Source organism: Scyliorhinus torazame, chromosome 8 (assembly GCF_047496885.1).
Source record: "Scyliorhinus torazame isolate Kashiwa2021f chromosome 8, sScyTor2.1, whole genome shotgun sequence".
Taxonomy (NCBI): Eukaryota; Metazoa; Chordata; class Chondrichthyes; order Carcharhiniformes; family Scyliorhinidae; genus Scyliorhinus; species Scyliorhinus torazame.
The window spans coordinates 24,978,895-24,999,489 of record NC_092714.1 but is presented as its reverse complement, the minus strand read 5'-3'; the positions used below and the strand labels follow the sequence as shown (position 1 = coordinate 24,999,489).

Genomic DNA, 20,595 nt, shown 5'->3' with positions numbered 1-20,595 from the left:
GTGTCACAAATAGGCTTACATTAACACTACAATGAAGTTACTGCGAAAAGCCGTTTCTGCTTTTTTCCCTTCTTTGCTTTTGGTTATGTAATATCTTGTAGCGTTATTTTATAAATATACTTCTAAAAACAAAAGTTGGGACTGTGCAAGAGGCCAGAATTGGAAGAGTGCAGAAATCATGGAGGATTGTAGGGCTGGAGGAGGGTACATAGATAGAGGCTACAAAGGGATTTGAAAAGAGTGAGGACTTTAACGTGGCGACATTGTCAAATTGTGAGCCAGTGAAGGTCAGTAAGCACATGAGTGATGGATGAGTGAGATTTCTGGGTGACTAAGGTGCCAGCTGGCTGGATGATGGGGGCTTGTCCAGGAGAGCATTGGATTAGTCAGGTCCAGAGATAACAAAAACATGCTAGGTTTCAGCAGCTGACGATATTGGGGCAAGGTGAAAGCCTCGTGATGTTTTAAAGCCTTCGTGATAATGTGGCCATGCCGTTAGAAACTCATTCTGGAGTCAAGCACAACACTAAAATTGCAAATGGTCTTACTTAGCTTAAGATAGTTGCCAGGATATAGAAACAGTAGTCAGGGATCAGAGTTTGTGTTGGGAACCTAACATTACTTCAGCACCATCCTTCATATTGCTGCTTCTTTTTCACTGTTGTCAGGTGAAAATCCTGAAACTTGCTCCTGTGTGAACAGCACTGTGGGTGTACCTGCACCACATGGACTGCAGCAGTTTAAGGCAGTGGCTCACCGCTATCTTCTCACGGGAAATTAGAAATTGGCAATAAATGCTGGCTTTGCCAGCAATGCTCACACCCCATGAGTGAATTTTAAAAAGTGCTAAAGAAGTACAACTTGTTGCTTTGATATAATTTTTCTGAAATTGGTTCCAATGGAGTAATTAGCAACAATGGTTAGAATAATAATCTTTATTATTGTCACATTAACACTGCAATGAAGTTACTGTGAAAATCCCCTAGTCGCCACATTCCGATAGCTGGAGGGAGAATTCAGAATGTCCAATTCACCTAACAAGCACGTCTTTCGGGACTTGTGGGAGGAAACCGGAGCACCGGAGGAAACCCATGCAGACCCAGGGAGAACGTGCAGACTCCGCACAGACAGTGACCCAAGCCGGGAATCGAGCCCGGGACCTTGGTGCTGTGAAGCAACGGTGCTAACCACTGCACAGTTATATGGGACAAAATGACCGGAAGTCCCGTCGCTCTGTTTCATAATTATTTTTAACTTCTCCTTTAAATTTTCGACAAAAACTTGCCTATAATCATTTATCATACCAAATCATTTCCCGTACCAGTCTCCCCGAACAGGCGCCAGAATGTGGCGACTAGGGGATTTTCACAGTAACTTCATTTGAAGCCTACTTGTGACAACAAGCGATTTTCATTATCACAGTGGCCAGGATTACTCACTTAGCAGCGGGCTAGGGATGGTGAGATGACAGTAGGCTTCACTGGCTGCATTTTCTATTATCTGCTGTAAATGTGCCCAACATTGAGCAGGATTGTGGAAGGGGGTTATGGATCTCGTGGTGGATCTAGTAGTGGGAGAAGAGTGTTGTGATCACTCAGGACGTGATTATCTTCTGGAGGGAGTTTAGGTTGTTTCTGAATGGAGGATTCCTTAATCAGATTTATGTTGTGATTTTATGCTGTTACGGGTCATTTAAAAAATAAAATTGGTTATTAAAAATTCCCACTCGAATGCAAAATACAGAGAGTTAAAAAGACAAAAATCTGTTATGTTTGAAAACAATTCATTTATTACCATGTCTTTATAAACGTATTACACAAAGACATTGAAGTCAAGTGGTTAATTCGAGAGCAGAACAGTCAAAAGCCTAAAGCTATTGGTTAATCTTTGGTGTCTTTGTGAGCACAACTACTGCATGACAATGTACAATTGGTATTCCTTGTTTTGAAAGTACAGTGCTTCAAAATAACCAACCTCATTCAGCAATTTGAAAACAAAAACTCAATTAATTTATAACCCTTTCTGGTCCAGACTGAACAAAAAGATGTCCAATTTAGGTTAAGGACAAGGAACTTGAAGCTTTGTACAGTTTAATTTTGTGCCAAATGCACAAATGTTTTTGTTTTAAAAATCTAGAGGCCAGAACAATTACAAATGTTAGACTCTTCACAGATTTAGTTAGATTTTGCAGATATCTTTTTAACTTCATTAATAAAAAGTTATAAAGTAATAACACTTTTGATAATAGGCTTGAAAGGGATCAAACCAGTTTCCTTTCTATGCAGTCAACATGTTCTGAGAGAGAAAGAAAGCAAAATAGATCAAAGTGATCTCAAGTTTAAAATACATTCCACATGATCAGTAGTATATTTTTAACATTAAAAATTTTCAAATGGACACTGGCATGTAATGCAACCACTGTAAATACAACTTGACATGCAAAAAACCTCAAAAGGCAATAGCTATGATTTATTTTTTAAAAAGTGAATTCGGCAAACAACCCAGGAAAAATAGCATCTGTAAAAGGATTTAACAAACACCTTTCTGCAGCAAAGAATCCCTCGACATGTCCATTTCCTATACTGTCCAGCCAGGACTCGGTGAGACACTTGTGAATAAAAAGGGAACTGTAAATTCTCCTCACCCTCCTTCCCCATTATGCTTTCCTAAAATTCCTGGCCACCAGCAGCCTTGCTCATGTTAAGCTTAAGCAGCGAGTGTCAGTGAACTATAGAGGTATAAGCCTTTCCTCACCCAAGGGCCAATAGTGATAATGGACAGGAAAGCTGGTTAATTTTCCACATCTAGCCCAAACGCACTGGTGGTCAGTTGTAATTCCCAACTGATGTCACCACCATATACCTCCTGCACAGAACAATAAAAGCAGGGTGCAATCTGATCTTATTTGAGACCCTTAATAACTTTGGGAAGATGCATGATATTTGAACTGGCTGATAGCGTGTTCAGGAAACCAGATTGCAAATTTTACAAAAGCTGCGCTCTATTTCAAGTCAAAATTATATGTGTTGATGCTGTAATTCACTGGGCCTGCAGTGTTACCTCATAGTTTCTACACACAAAGTAACAGGAAATACAGGGGAGGAGCAATTTGACGGCAAACTGAATATCCAAAAATAATCTTCAACTGAGTTAGTGACCATATTGCGCATTCCCTACCCTCACCCCCTCCCATATATATTTACATTATAAACTTGCAGATAAAAGTAGCAAGCGTACAATAAAAATAGTTCATGAAAATCAAAGGTTCTGGAATTACACGACAGGTATGTTTGAAAGACAGAGGCAGATTGAAGTTCAGGCCTAACAAAGGCCCACTCAAAAGAGAAACTCAACTTTCTCTGTCAGATGCTGATTGACCTATCTCTCCATTTTTAAACTTCCAACTTTCACAGTTTACATTGATCAACAAAACTAACCGTGTTTAAATAATTTATGGTTCGTTTCAGTCCCTACAAAGGATGACCAGTAAACTTACAAGTCCTTTCTCTCATGTCTGGAATACATTTTGTGTTCTCATGGTCAATGATTTACTCCCTAGACAATGATCTCTTCCAGGCTGCAGTTGCAATTTTGCACATTTTTAAAAAAGGATTGTACATAGTCATAATTTCTACAGTTCATTCAAACAATAACTGCTAAGAGAGTTTAACAAAAATAAATAAATGCATGTCCAGTGAGGAATGATGCCTCAAAAGCACTGTTGGGGGAGGGGGGGGTTAAAAACCCTTCAGCATTGCAAAATTTTCCACATCGACTCAAAACTAGACGCAGTTTTATTTTTGAATGGTTAGTGTTCACAGGGAGAAGCTCCGATCTAATCTTTCTTCCCACAAAGTTAACTGAAATTATATGTCACCATTTTATTTATCAAATTAGGAACAAAAATCATGAAATGAAATTAGTTAGCAAGTTGCATTTATATAGCACCTTCAATCAAGTAAAATGTCCCAAGGTGCTTCACAGAAGCATGAGCAGACAAACCCCAGTTCCTGCAGCTTCAGCATGCACCATTTCCCCACTCCAATATGCTAATTCCCGACTGAGGAGACAAATGGCGAATCATTGTTCCATGCCTTCACCTCGCGCATTTTAGCCAAGTAGGGGATATGTATAGTAATGGAGAATTTAGGCAAGAGCTTGGGAAATTTATACACGTTTTCAACAAAATGGAGAGGGGAACAAATGAGCAATGGAGGGTGACTGGATTATCAAATGCCAAACCCCCTGATCTCTTTATAACGGCAGCCAGATGCCATGCTATAGTGAGAATGCAGATGCTTTTTAAAAAGAAAACTCAGGGGTAGCTCACTCCAGCCCACTCTTGCGGGTGCAGAGTGGCACCAGTGCAGTCTTGGAAACAATTTGTTCTCCAGGTATGGTGCAAGATTAATGCAAAACGAAAACCAAAAGGCTGCTTTTATTTATCCATGTTCCATTACATATAGTTCTGTAAACGTGTTCAGGCTTACTTCATCTCAAGCTTTTGTATATATAAAAATAATTCAACGGTCAGTTATTTGCTCTTTCTCAGGTATAATTAATGAATACTTCATCAAGTGCATTTAAGCTCTGCCCTTCCAACAGTTCATAGACCTGTGAAGTAGAATAAGATTGGATTGGATTTGTTTATGGTCATGTGTACCGAGGTACAGTGAAAAGTATTTTTCTGCGTGCAGCTCAAACAGATCATTTAGTACATGAAAAAGAAAATATGTAGTAGGGCAACAAAAGGTACACAATGTAAATACATAGACACAGGCATCGGGTGAAGCATACAGGAGTGTAGTATTAATCAGATCAGAGGGTTGTTTAGGATGGGGGAAAAATAGTGTAACCATCACATCAGTTCTGGGTAAATTACTGAAATCTCTGCATTGGGGCAGGAAACTCCAAGTGCAAAGTCCTGAAAACAATTAGCTGAGCTCGTTCATTCTGGTATTTCTTAGGTAGGAAATGTGAACCTTATGCTGACAAAACGTGTTGCATTACAGTAGTGCATTATCATAGGGTGGGAATGGATGTTAACATGAGATAAACAAATGAAACGCGAAGACGGTCGGGAAATTGTGATATTATATGTACAGGATAGAAGCAGAGTTGGGATGTGATCATCGTGCAAACGCAGGGACTTGCTCTGCTCCTTAAAATTCTATCATTGTGATAACGGAAGTCTCCACAGCACGAGGCATTGTTTAAAGAAAAAAAAAAAAATCAGTCTATTGGTTAAAATCAGGTTGGAAAATTCTGCTTAAGGAAACCTGTGGACCGTCTAGAAATGGTAACATTGGCAACCAAAGGAATGGAGTTTCCAGAATTGTAGGCAGCCTCCTTCCTGGAATGCTTTAAGCAGCATTGACAGGGAACATTAATAAAAACAGATTAGTCCAAACCACCTTATCCCAATCCACCCGTCTTGCAGGAAGGGAACGCCAAAATGGAAAGTGTGTACTGGAGTAGGGGTTATAAGAGCTGAACTGCATGAGAAAAACAGAACCTTTCTTCATGGGTCTGGTTGCAATGTGAATCATTTAAACAGAAACACATAATTTTCCCCCTTTCCCAGCAGGGGGTAAAAAGAAAATCATCAAAACGCTTCTGGAGAAAAACCATGAAAAGCCTTTCTCGTGATTATGTAAAAACACAGACTCATGGACAGAAAAGTAAACCTGAAGGAAAATAAAGTTACAATAATTAATCCTGACAAATTTCTATAAAAATCTCGTAGAACTATATCACCTTCCCCAAATCAATAACAATTTACTTTCTTGTTATTGCATAGCCAGACATCATAATTTCAGACAGGGACATATTTAACTATCGAAGTACAAATACTGCAATACATTCATTCAATTTCTAAAAGAATATTACATTACACCTGTATGCCATTCAATTGGGAAACCTATCCGCAGGCACTTAGATACAACAGTCATCCACCTATATATATGCAATGAATCAATATATACATATATATAGTATGTGCAGTGAATCAATCAAGTTTAAATGCATGATACAAGTCCATTCACATGTTAAGTGTTTTTTTGAGGGATGTCCGGACTGTGAAATAAATACCTTTTACCATATGACAATAAGTTTCAGCATCATCAATGCTCAGTTACAGCACAGGTTGAATGCAGAGTACAGGACTACTGGCTCCGTCACTCTCTACATTCTAACCCTCCGCTCAAAGAGCACTGCTGTGCTATTTTCCCCACACCCACCAACTCTCCAGGAATATCAATTTTTAGTGCAAATCTGCAAGCAGTTTTGTGTTGAGACTGCGCCAACTAAGAATTGGGTTGAAGCTGCCCAAATACATTTTCAATGATGAACCTGCCTGGCAGCACTGAGAGGAGACATTACATTTGTCTGCACTGGAATTACATCCAAGTCCCACAGGTGAAAGAAGAATGTTAATGCAGGGAGCCACTGTATTTCAGCCCCCTCACCCTTGTCGCCTCTCTTAAACTCCTTCACCAGCACTCTGAAAGTATTTTCATTGGCTTGCTTTGACTGAATTGGGCCAACAGATGGGACTCGTGCCAAGTTAAAGATGTACGTGGAATAGGTGAAGTCTGCGACACATTGAAGCGTTTGCATATGCCTGAGCTGTGCAATAAACTCAGTGAGATCAGACCAATGTAGTGTTTCATAGAATCATAAAATCCCTACAGCGCAGAAGGCCATTCGGTGCAGCGAGTGCACTGATCCTCCGAAGGAGTACCCCATCCAGGCTCATGCCCCGCCCTATCCCTGTAACCCACCTAACCTTTTTATTTGGTCAATTCAGCATGACCAATCCACCTAACCTGCACATCTTTGGACTGTGGGGAGAAACCGGAGCACCCGGAGGAAACCCACGCAGACACAGGGAGAAAGTGCAAACTCCCCACAATCACCTGAGGTTGGAATTGAACCTGGGTCGCTGGCGCTATGAGGCATCAGAGCTAACGACTGTGCCACCGTGCCACCCCCACTTTGTTTAATAAAGAAAAGTCAACTTTGAAAACAGGTTCACATGTTCATAGCATAGGAATTGTAGTTAAAGATAGTGTCGATATGACACTGTACACAAGAGTGCACATACTATATTACTGTACAGTACAATATAAAAGTAAAAATGACAGTTACACCAACAGATTCTCCAATGATGTAATCACATTCTACAGTCTGAAATTAACTGGGATATATCATCTGATACATTGCAAAACCAGGGGTGGCATACAGCCATTAAATTGCAAACATCAATCCATAAAAATAAAAATCCTGTAAAAATATAGAGGTTCAAGATGAGACTTCCATTTGATGTATATTAATCTTGGAAATATAATTATACAAATCAATGGGCACAATTTAAATAATTCAAATTTGAAAGAGAGAGGAGGAAACAAGATCTCGAGAAGAAGTGTGGAGCATTCATCCTTAGATTCCAAATATTTGTAATCTTATTCTTATTTTACAGCTTTTCTTGGCCAAATACATTGCATTAAACTGTTCCATCCAAACACAGAAGTTTGTGGTTCAAGTCCCAAACCAGTGACTCGAGGTAAAATACCTAGGGCTGACAATTCTGAGACATACTAAGGGAATGCAGCACTGTCAGAGGTGCTGTCTAATGGTTAAGATGTGAAACCGAAGCTCTCCCTGCCTCTCAAGTGAACATAAAAGATCCCAACTAAGGTGCTTTTTTCGAAAATGAGCAGGGGAGTTCTTCCTGCGTCCTGGTTAATATTTATTCCTCAATCAACATCAATAAATGATTACTTTGCTGTATCCAATTTGGCTGGTGCATTTCCTACATTACATAGGAACATAGCAACAGGAGGAGGCCATTTAGTCCCTCAAGTCTTTTCTGTCATTTAATGAGAACATGACTGAGATCATATACAACATTGACAACAGTTCAAAAGTATTCTATTGACTGTAAAGTGCTTTGGGACATTCGGAGGTTGTGAAAATCACCACATAAATCACCAGACATTGAAAATTTGGGTGTGCATTTAAAGTAAGCATTGGAAAATCCTCCAAAATCCTATTCAAATAAAACTTACACACGGTCAATCTGTGTAAAAAGGGCAAGGTACAGGGCAAGACCAGAGTTTTAATCCTAGTCTAGAAAGCTATGGCTGCTTTATACAACGTATTACACTTTATAAATGGCATGAACCCAGGCTATTACATAATATTTAAAGCATAGTTAGAATTTCTTTCTATGGAAATATTTGGAGTCATCAGCCACATGATCTTTATCGTCAAAAACATCAGGGTTGATCAAAGTAAGGACATAAACCTTGGTATTTGAGTTGAACTATCAGATGGATTAACTTTCTTGTCCTTGAATTTTATGTTCTCAATATTTGATGTGCCTGTCAAACCCACAAAATGATTCCTGCCTCCTCAAGACCACAGAGGTAATGTTGAGGGAAAAAAATCCATCATTTTTGGAACAAAGTGCAAACATCAAGCACTCCCAGGTATAACACAAATAGGTGCATTGCAAAGCTCACAAAACTGTGCCTTAACACCACCCTCAGAAATGCAGCAACGTGAATTTCCGACACCAGTTATCCAATGGCTTCTGAGAGAAACACTATTTTTTTTGCTAATCTGTGAGCAATTTGCATTAAAAACCTGCATTCACTAAAAATTGGATCGACTTTCCAAAGCTCACCTTACATGGAACGTTTCGAGCAGATTAGATCACCCAGTTTCTTCTGTCTTTTTACATTACATTAATAAATGTTGGTACTTAAATCCATAAAAAGTCCATATCATAAATCTAGTTTGCAAATAATTCTACATTCTATTATTTGCCTCTTCCCACTCATTTCTCCTTCCATGCTCCAATTATTCAAAAGAGACAAGATACTAAACTAGTTGTTAATAGCAAATACCATCAAACCTGTAAACCCATGTTTTCAGCCATTTCTGTATGACAGGATAAATAAAGATGAGGCAATCCCATTTGGAGCAGCTTAATTAATCAATTCAGCAATCCTAATGCTCTCCACTGTAGCATCTAATTGTTTCTCAAAATGATTCCGGGGGTTTATCTCCATCACTCTATCTGGGAGCTAATTCCCCACATTGATCAGTCTTTGCTGTGAAAACAAAACTTTCTGCATTGTCATGGCAAACTATTTTCAGAAGATATGTAAAAACAGTAGTCAACTTCATGATTCAGACCGCATAAGTTTATTTTCCTTCTCTTCACCCGTTGTCTGGTTTCTCACCTCCTTTCTTAAAGGTGGTCATTCATTCTGATTCACAGACAACACAAACTCTTCAGTACCTTAACCGAACAGTTACTTCTCCCACAAATCTACAGAGTCAGCAACCTATTCCATCACATGAGAAAATCAGTCATTCACCATCAACACTAATGATTTTCCCAACACTGATCACTGGATTGTAGCCAGAAGCAGGAGCTATATCAGACTTTCCTCTTCTTAGCCTGATAATATTGAAGACAATCACAACATTTCAACCAAGTCGCCCAAATAAAAATCAGCAAGTCAGCGGAAATCAGACCTTGGACTTTCCCGACCTCCTCAGCACCATATCACACAAGTTCATTTTTCTTTGGACTGAATGGCAATATTGCAAATAAAGTTTCAAATCCGTTTGCCATTCTGACCAAACAAAAGCTAGATGGCATTATGATCTTTCCCGAACCTAATTAGACACACCTGATTATATACATTTTCAACCAAGCTTCATTGATATAATTTTCTCTGCTTTAGAATTCCCCTGAGGCCTCACAGCGGTAAGGTCCTGTGTTTGATCCTGGCCCCGGGTCACTGTCCGTGTGGAGTTTGAACATTCTCCCAGTGCCTGCGTAGGTCTCACCCCCACAACCCAAAAAGATGTGCAGGGCAAGTGGTTTGGCCACGCTAAATTGCCCCTTAATTAGAAAAAAAAAGGAATTGGGTACTCTAAATCTAAAACAGATAGGTGCAAATTGGCGAATGCAACATTGATCAAAATTTATATAGAAAGCCAACTTGGTGTTAATCTGGCATAATTCTATCAAAGTCATACAGTCAGCACTGTTAAACTGGAGCCACATAAAAGGACCCAAAGAATTATTGAAGAAATCATGGTATTACTCCACTAGCATAAAGCAAAAACAAAAGTTGAGATGATAAAGAATTTCTGTGACTAGCATTATTAAACCCTTATTTCTTACTTACACCACACGGCAAATTTTTCTCAGATGGATCATCATTAGCACACATTTTCTCAACTTGAGGCTTGATTAGAATAAGAAATCACACACTCTGGAGCCAGAATAATAAAATAAAAAACTATGAAGTCTTGTAAAATCATTCCTCCTCCACAGTTCTGACAAAAACTAACGGGTGACTGTTAGCATCACAAAAAAAAGAATGCAGTGTCCAGCGATCAATGTTATTCAAGGGTTAAGGGAAAGCAAGGATTTCAAAATAACCTGGCCAGAAAATTCACGTAACATTTGACAAGACGAAGCTGGATGAATGGCAATGGAAAACGTTATATTAGTGTTAAGGTTTTGTTTGACAGTTAAAAGGAATATATTTGTGAACGGTTGACAGTCCTAATCTGGGCTCTTGCGCATCAATCAAACACGTATTGCAAGGAAAAAGAGAAATGATCTTTCAATGAGTCTTGTCTCATTAGTTAGCTGATTAGGAAAGAAGATTATTGGTCTGTGTCAAAGATTGGATGATCTGAAAAACTGAGAATATGTTCTGTAATCCCAGAAATGTCTGCACAACCACTGGGTGCTGAACGGAACATCAAATTGCAACTGCAATCTCAGGCTGGAGTATGCTGAACCAGCAGGTCATGCCACGTTTTCAGGGATTATTTCTGTCTCTGTTCAAAGTTTGAGGTCTGTGTGTATTTCCTCTTTGCAATTGGTGAAAATCCCACTTCCCTATGATATTAGGTGAATACTGTGTGGCAATATTGAAGGTCAGGTGGCAAGAGGCCTTTAGACAAACAAAACCAATGGTCAGGTCAAGCTCTCAAAGTTTCATCACAGCATGCTGAGTAAGACAACTTGCACAATTTGCGTACCTAAACCCTTCACGCAATATTTCAACTAATTTTGGTTCTCTTCCCAGATCGAAAGAAATGATTTGATCACAAGATTAACACACAGAGGTAACAACAGAAAGTGCAGTAAAAACTCAGCAGGTCTGGCAGCATCCGTGGAGAGAGAAATAGAGCAAATGTTTTGAGTAGAATGACTCTTCTTTGCAAGTTCTGAAGAAGAGTCAGTCGACTCAAAGTGTTATCACTGTTTCTGTCCCCACAGATGCTGCCAGACCTGCTGAGTTTTTCCAGTACTTTGGATTTCCAGCATCCACAATATTTTGCTTTCATTTTAATGAATAAACTTCTTATCTCTTTAAAAATAATTAACAGCGGGTGCGTCAAATGATAAAACAAAACTTAGTTTGGGTTCTTGACTAAAAACACGATAAAATAAGTAGAATGAAAGATGATCTGGTCTGGTTAGATTACAAATTTGGTTATATTGGGCATTTTACAGACAAAAATAAATCCTCTTCTTTCAAAGTTTGCTTCCTCCTCTCCTGAAGTCAATTTGTCAATCTTCATGCATGGCCTTGGATAGGCTATATGGGGTGGGTGAGAGGAGTGAGGAGAGAAAAGAAAAATCACAGCCGAGCCCAAATTTTCAGACACGTGCCAATTGCTGTCCGGTCTAAGATCAGCAGACTCAGCTTACACTAGGTGTCAAGCCTCGATTTCTTGGTCTGCAAGATGCAGAACTCCACAAATATGTTTGAATGCGGTTTGCTGGTGGGTTAAAAACGAGTAGAAATATTAATAAAGGTCACAGCAGACCCCCCCCCCCCCATGTTAATGTAAGGTGCAATGGAAGAAAGAACATCCCACAAAACAAGCTACCTGTCAACAACAACACGTACCTCGTCTATTAGAAGCTTCAAATTCATTTTCAGTTGTGAGGATAGATTGGAGAGGTCGGGACTGTTTTCCTTTGAGAGAAGGCGGCTAAGAGCAGCTTTGACAGATGTCCAAAACCATGATTAGGCTGGACAGAGTACATGGGGAGAAACGGTTCCCACTTATAAAAGGATCAAGAATGAGGGGGCATAGGTTTAAAGTGATTTGCAAAAGAAGTAAATGTAATGTGAGAAAAATCTTTTTCACACAGCGAGTGGTTTGGGTCTGAAATGCTCTTCCTGGAAGTGTGGTGGAGGCAGGTTCAATCGAGGCATTGAAGAGGACATTAGATGATTATTTGGAGAGAAATAATGTATAGGGTTACGGGGAAAAGACAGGGGAATAGCACAAAGTCCTGATGCTCATTTGGAGAGCTGGGCTGGATGGTCACCTTCTGTGTTGCAACAATTCTGTGGCTAAAGTATTATTCAGATTTTACTGACATGAACGAAACAAACATGGAGAATAAACAGCAGATTAATCAATATCTGAGAGATTAAGATTTTGTGATGAACTCCCTCAGCAGGATGGAGAAGAGATCCACTGAAAGATCTCACCTGAAACACCAGTCAATCTTTTCCTTCCAAATGGTGATTGAACTGCTGTTCAATTCTATTATTTTCTGCATTTATTTTTGAATTCCAGCATTTATATATTTTGCCTCTTTTTATCTTTCGTCATCTAATCTGCTCCAGGAGTTCATATCTGGTTTATCAATTCCCTCTGGACACTTAACAGATTCAAAACAACAGCAAAGACAAGGGCAGCCTTGAATTTAATGTATAAAATTGAAACAGTAATAAAGTTACGCTGCTTACTATTGGCAAAATTTGGCAATGTTAATCATTTAAAAAGTGCAAGTAAAATCGACACTACAGTGCAAACGTAGTGATCAGTTTCAGCCATAGCACCTATATTAAACACGCCTTTCTGCAATTTACATCAAGATCATGCCATTTCCTTCCCCTCTCCTCCTCTCATTTCAGGGCATTATTTGCGACTTGCCCATGTAAAATCCCTGCACTGCCACATGGATCTTCTCTGCTGTTTTGCAAACAAACAATACGTGACCAACTCTTTGGCAACATGGATAGAAATATGCTTACTTTTGAATATAGGCTGTCCTTACTCCTTAAGAGTACCAGTACTCTCCGACTATATTTAAGTCTAGTCATCAAGTAGGGAAAGATTAACCAATGGTAAAGGGAAGCTAGTGCTGAAGGTTAGCAAAAAGCATAGTAAACCAGTTAAACAGATCATAAAAGGATAAAGTTAATGGATAAATAGTAAACCAATTAATCATTAAAACCCCAATGTCCATAATCAGTTAAACGATCATGGTTAGGTTTATTTTAGCAGATTGATGGATACTTATTTCAGCTGAATCTCACAAAAAATTCTTAATATACGGATTTGAACAATAGTATTAATTATGAAAAGAACCTTTTAAATTAAAAAGACAATGGTGTTGGGATTTTGTTGGGCTGATGGAGATCTCGTCCACCAATCGAAGAATGAACGGGGAACGCCAGTTAGTTCTGTGGGAGAGGCCCAATGGAATTCCACGTCCTTCATGCACTTACAGACAGCCAACAGCAGGCCTTCCCTGCGATCAAGGGCCCTGGCGGTGGATGTCCCACCTGCCGAGAGCTGCCAGCCAATCAGAGTCTGGTGGTTCGCCATTGCCACCAGCACCAGTGGGAGTGGTGGCAGCTGGCGATATTGCATCCACCAGAGGCCCAGGACCATTGTGGGACTCCAGTCAGTGGCGACTGAGGGTGGAGAGTCGCGTGAGAGTCTCTCCCAGGAGCAAGTGAGCCCAGCTTCCACGTTTCCCGCCACGGTGGATTGCATTGAATCCAGCCCGATATGTGCCTACAGAGCTCTCAACATTCTTCTCCCACACTTAAACTGTTAACAAGGGAAATTACAAGAAATAATATAGAGAGTTCCACTTGATATAGTTTTGCTGCAATAAGAGACAGGTTCAACTAGAAATGTAAGACTTTTCTGCTGTAAACAATTGAATTTAATGTTCAGAGTACTATGCAGTACTAAATTCAGGAAATCAAGAATTAAGTTGAGCAACTCCAATGCAGCAAACTGTATATTATCTTTTAAAATAATAAAAATTTACGAAGAAAATATCTAGTTATAACAAGCTGAATTGCTTGAACTTCTCTTGTGACAATTAAATAGAATGATGCATTGATAATCATTATATTACAATTTATGGTAGTCCTGTCAGTGTTATTGGAAGTTTTATTATCCTCAATTTGGGAAGGTAAAAAAGACTCACTATGAATCATTTTTTTTGCCAATCACAACTGGGTGCAGACTGGGGAAAGTAAACAAATAGAACGGTTTTACATATCTGGACATACAGTATAATGTTGATAGAGTACCATCCCTTCAGCGGAATACTGTCATACGATCCATATTTGAATGTCAAACACGGGCTAACCAAATGTCTTTGTATTAGTTTCATTATAAACAAGTTAATTACATGTAGCATACTCTTAGAGCTGAGTGGAGTGAGTCGAGATGACAAACTTGAGCCAGTAGCAGGTTCGAAGGAAACTAAACTCTTAGGACCTGCCACAAATAAAAGTGGCCCATCCTCCCGCACTGCACATCTCTCCTTCCTGAGCACATTCTACAGAAACAAAATTAGTGTAATACTCCATTTTCTGTGCCATTACCTTAAATTTACAATACAAAATACTTATTTACTACAAATTGGCCTCAACAGTAACGTTTGGCTCATGATTTTGAAGGACTTGTCCTCTTCCCCGACATCACTTGTGTCATTACTACCAAATCAGCCTTTCACTCCATTTCCACTTCACTGTACTTTAGTAAAAAAAATCCACTATCAGCTATTAAGCAAACAAATCCAAAGAGGAGACATTTTAACATGTTTGTCGCATGAAGGGGAACTTGAAGCGTGAGAATAGTTGTACTTTCCTGCACCTGTTCTACTGTCCTCCAGTATTGCTCAAGTCACCAGCTTTTGACATAGCCCAGTGCTGAAGCAGGACCAATGTGCCTTTGTCTCTTTTCTCTATCGTTTTAGCTCAGACCATTTTAAAGCTCGCATTAGCCGCCTGCTACCTTTGGTCCTGCTCGCAGTGATGGATTTCTAGAATACCATTGTGTGTCCAACACGACAATGAAAGTACTTTTTATTTAATAGGTACTGTATAAAAATCACAGGGTGACTACGTGCACAGGGGTAAAAATGTGAAAGAGTGTAATCTCTAACCCTCGATGGTCATCGGTTAAAAATCATTTTTTGGAGTCATCTTGGTTACAATGCCTCTGCTTGCAGTAGATTGCCATCAATTGTGCTAACTGAGAAGGTGCAGTTGACAATCCAGCTCCAATTTTGTCTCCAATCTGCTGATTGGTTGAGACCCATCACTTGCAGCAAATCCCAATAATTCCATGAGCCACTTAACTGATCCTTGACATACAGGATATACTTTGGGCCTTAACTAGTGCAGAAATCACATTCAGAATCATACCTTTTCTGTGCTGGAAAAAAACAACTAATCGAAATGGCCACATTCTTCATTCCAATTGAACCCAGTCAGTCTGCCAACACGGCCGAACCAGTGAATGTTAACTGAATTGCAGAATACAAATTGCTTTGATGATATTACTGAAGCCCCACATATATTACTCAATATTAAAAACACATGATAAAGGATCCATCTCAAGTGTATGAGTTGGTTCAATATTAATCCAGTCCCACTTAAAACAATGATTGTGTAACACTGGCCAAGTCCCATCTTATTTTTAAAAATGCTTCCATGTAGCACCCAAGTAATAAGTATGGTGATTTTTTTTTTTTAATTCCAGGTTTTACTTTGATCCATCAGTAATACCATATATTAATTTCCACCTTTCTTATCCAACTCTGTATTTTCCTGAACCTTCGGTGAATGGATAGTTCATTATATTGCCATATACACAGTCCATGCCCATGGCGCACCCTCTGAGTCCAAGTTATCTTTATAGAATAATCTAGTGGGATCCCAAATGAGTCACATGAGACTTAAATCTTAATTTCAGTTGTGAGTCTGTTCATGGCTCCACAGACTGAATGCAGTTTTGAAAGTCCTATGGCAAAATTTACACATGAATGGCCTTTCGAAGGTGGCTGCTGCCAGAGGAGGGGCGTGGGAAAAGAGTGTGTCTGCTGCCTGCGGGCTACTCGACTTGTCCGAATGATTGGAGGGCTGATCAGGCTCAGGAGATTGCTCATTGGGTGGCGCAGGGAGCGGTGGCGCGGGGGGAGCAGGTGGGCAAGAGGAAGGGCTCCTCACGGGTTTAGAAAATTCAAGGCGGTCTGTGGACTGAGAGATATGGGACTGAAAGTGGCTCCAGAGACGGAAGTTGGTACGGAAGGCTTTATGGCAAACGTGGCAAATGAATGGCTTGACAGCGCAGAGCAATTCCTGATGGCGCTCCAGCTGCTTGTGTATTGTGAAGATCTTGCCACATTTTTCACATGGCCAAAGACCACGTTCTCCTTTGCACGTTAGGTCCTCTGGTTCCCCACTGCAGCTGTTGGATTCAGATGCCACGTCTTCCAGATGGATGGGATTTGAGGAGACTACGTCAGGTAGATGGTTATCATTAGTGCCTGTATTCCTACGACTAGAGACACTGAGATCTTCAGGAAAGCAAGAGCTGTCTTCAGAGTCAACATACATTGGTTCCGAAGAATCACTACAGGCGTCATCCTCTTTTGATGTACTCGGGCTGGCTATAGAGTCCTCTCCTATTTCAGTTTGAACCTCTTTGGGCAAGACACCATTGTGACATATTGGATCCAAGCTGGATGGTTCCATTGGGGCCATTGTGTTTTCATTGTGAACCTCGATCTGATGACGCCATATGCTGAAAGAAGACTTAAATGTGCGTTTACATTCGAGACAGGTTAGCTTCTTGTATTCACACTGACTTTCGTGCTCCTGTTTCAGTTCTCTGGAACAGAACCTAAGGCTACAGTAGCAGCACACTGTAACATTCCTGCAGATCCTCTCATGCTTTGTCTTCTCTGCCAATGAAGACATCTTGGTATTACAATGTTCACATTGATGTTCAATACTATCTTCACTCACATTCTCAGTATTACCTTGTTCTTTTGATTTGAAAGCCTTGTTATAGAGTTTGCAAACAAAGGGTTTCTCACCTGGATGGGTCTTCATGTGTTGCCTGTAACGTGAAAGGAAACGAAACAGCTTCCCACATGTAGTGCAAATGTACACTCCTTTGGTTGCAGATTTCAAATTCTTTTTGAATCCTTGTTCTGAGCGCAGGCCTGGGTAACTATGAGAGACTTGCCTGCGCCGCAACTTGTGAAATAGAGCCTTCTTGATCTCCCTTTCACGCACCATATCATTCAATTTCTTTTGAAATTTTTCTTCTGGAACTGGACTAGAGCTGGTAGCCGCTGATGGGTTGATAACCACTCCATGTTGAGTCTGGCAGTGTGTCCAAACTTTGAAATTGGTGAGAAATCTCTTGTGGCAGATATCACAGGCATATGGCTTATCCGGATTATGGTACATGTCGACGTGCCGGAAAAGACCTGCTGTAGACCGGAATATCTTGAAGCAGGTCCTGCACTTGAACTGCTTGCCAGTAACTGCTGATTCAGACTCAGAATATTCATCCTTGTTCTCATCAGTCTTCGACGGATCAAGATTAGTATCATCTGCTTTAGGACTTGAACTTTCCTCAAAGTTTTGTGGTATATTGGGAGAATGCGGGAAGGCTTCTGACTTCTCATAAGAAAACTTTGCATTTTCAGCCTGGAACCTCCTCTTCACTGGCAGCATTGATGTTCTTCTGTTCCTCTCTACATTTTTCACAGCGAACTCCTTACTAGTAGATGGTGAGGTTTCTCCCACAGTAACCCTAATTATGTCAGAAGTATCTGAGACGGGGCTGGAAGGTTCAGTTTTTATTTTAACAGCTGTTGGTAGTGAGATGGCATCAGCTTCAGCAGCCTGAGATACATGAAGTTGTCTTGGTCTACAGGGCTGATCAGTCTGTGGTTTTTCCTTTAGAAGCTGCTGCTTCATTGAGTCTGTGATTGAGGGCTTTTGGGACGATACATCATACGTCAACTCCAGTGGTTCTCGCTTACATATCGGTGAGCTGTAGTTCATTTTTAGATCAAGAGAGGAAGAGTAGGCAAGGACTTGGCTGTCCATGGACAAAGACCTACGAAGGAGACTTTTCACCAATGGACCACTGCTGACCACACTCTGGCTGTTCGGTGGCAATCTTGCAGATGGAACTGTTGGCCCGACTTTGGTATAATATAGCAAATTACTCTCTTCCATTTTGCCAACATTTACTGTGTGCCCAGATTTCTGTTGGGAATATGAAAGTCCTGTGGTTCCATGAAACGAAAACGCAGATGAAAGTTGTGGCCGGGACAAAGACTTTCCATTCACCAAGAGGTCAGTGAGGCTTTGCTTTGCCTCAGAAAGATTGTCAGTAAAACTTGTGGTTCCATCTACACTCATGGAATTTCTCCTATCACACCAAAACCTCATTCTGTTTTGATCGTCCAGAGATTTGAAGGTTGCACGGTATTTAGTGTCACCTAAAGCCGCATGGATATCTTTTGACAAAGGATATCCTTTATCATCCAATAGGTGAGCTGCATCAACATCTCTGGATAGAGGATTAGACTTTGCCCTGAGAGCATTCATCAAAGATGATGATTTAAAACTGTGACTTGGATCTTCCTCTGCAGGTCCCTTTTTCTGACTTGCATCCCCTGCCTTTGTTTCAGAATCAACATTACTTTTATCAAGGTCACTGCGACTCTGACATACAATCACGCTCCGTGGCTGGGAACTACTTACATCCTCACCAACTTTGGTGAGCTTTTTAAAAGGATTTGGGGCGCAGGAAATCTGAGGCGTCTGTGATGGAATGCTGGTCAGAAAAGAGATACCAAGGTTGCCACCAAGGTCGTGGATGGATGCAAGACATTTCTTCTCAATGAAGAGGGATGAAGAGTAGATGTAATTCAGAATATTCTCAAAGATAGCTGCTTCACAGAGATCCAACTGGAAGACCGACTGGCCTTCATTCTCCTTCTTGGTAAACAAAGCCCGGAAGTAGTCACTGCTAGCAGCCAGAACGTTCTTGTGAGCCCGGAATTTATGGTCACCAACAATTAGGAGTACGTCACAAAGCTGGCCTTTTAGACGATCCTCATTGAGTGCGCTCAGGAGAGAGATGGCATGTGCTGGATTGATGTAGTGAAGTAATCCTTCCATGGTCTGCTCCACCTGCAAGACAGCAGCAGAATAATGAATGTCAAATTTGGGAGGAATTAACAGAAAACATAACGAGCATGAAAGCATCATGATGGTGTCATCTGAATTGACTTGACAGACTACAAACATTTCTAGATTCACATTCCAGGAGTGATAGCATTGTTCAACACATTTTCTAACAGGCATAGGAGCAAGACCCATACGTAAGGATGGGAACACCTTAGTTACCTTGTTTTAATAGAATGACTATGAATGAGACCAAGAAAAATTATAATTTGGAAATTTTTCAAAGTGGCATAATTTACTGTTTAATGACTTCTGGTGATGGCCGATTTCCGATGGCGGCCATGAACTGAGCGGTCGCACAAAAGGTATTCGCAGACATCTTCAACACCTCACTCCGCCGCTCCGAGGTCCCCACCTCCATCAAGAAGATCACCATAATATCAGTACCAAAGAAGAACAAGGTTACCTGCCTCAACGACTACCGACTGTGGCCCTGACGTCTGTTATCATGGGTGGCTAGTCATGAGACAGATCAACGCCAGCCTCCCAGATGGTCTCGTTCCATTGCAGTTTGCCTATCACCGCAACCGGTCCACAGCAGATGCTATCTCCCTGTCTCCACAATCAACACTCAAACACCTCGACAACAAGGACACCTATGCAAGACTGTTGTTCATAGACTACATCTCTGCCTTCAACACCATTATGCCGACAAGACTTATTACCACACTCTGCAATCTTGGACATGACCCCTTCCTGCGCAGCTGGATCCTTGACTTCCTCACCAACAGACCGCAATCTGTCAGGATAGGCAACAGCACCTCCTTCACAATAGTCCTCAACACCGGCGCCCCACAAGGATGTGTGCTCAGTCGTCCATAGTACTCCATATACACACACGACTTTGTGGCAAGATTTAACTCCAACTCAATCTATAAGTTTGCGGATGATACGACTGTGATGGGTCGTATCTCAAACAATGATGAATCAGACTACAGAAGGGAGATAAATCACTTGGTTGAATGGTGTACCCAAAACAATCTCTCGACTTCAGGAAGCATAGCACAACCGCCCCCCCCCCCCCCACCCCCCGCATAATAGCTCCATAGCTTTACGTTCCTGGGGTCACCATCACCAACAGTCTGTCCTGGTCCACTCACGTTGATGCAACAGTCAAGAAAGCCCAACAACGTCTCTACTTCCTACGGAAGCTAAAGAAATTCGGCATGTCTGCATCGATTCTCACAAACTTCTATAGATGTGCCATAGAGAGCATCACAGC

At 40.7% G+C, this 20,595-nt stretch overlaps 1 protein-coding gene across 2 annotated transcripts in view; it reads right to left on the bottom strand.

The window, feature by feature from the left end:
- Window positions 1-1,766: 1,766 nt before the first annotated feature.
- zbtb21 (zinc finger and BTB domain containing 21) overlaps window positions 1,767-20,595 on the bottom strand; it is a 77,572-nt gene continuing 58,743 nt past the window's right edge. For both annotated transcript variants that reach the window (XM_072513171.1, XM_072513170.1), the window contains one exon: window positions 1,767-19,319. In XM_072513171.1, the coding sequence (XP_072369272.1) occupies window positions 16,068-19,307 (3,240 nt within the window). In that variant the 5' untranslated portion in view covers window positions 19,308-19,319 and the 3' untranslated portion in view covers window positions 1,767-16,067. The remainder of the gene's footprint in view (window positions 19,320-20,595) is intronic.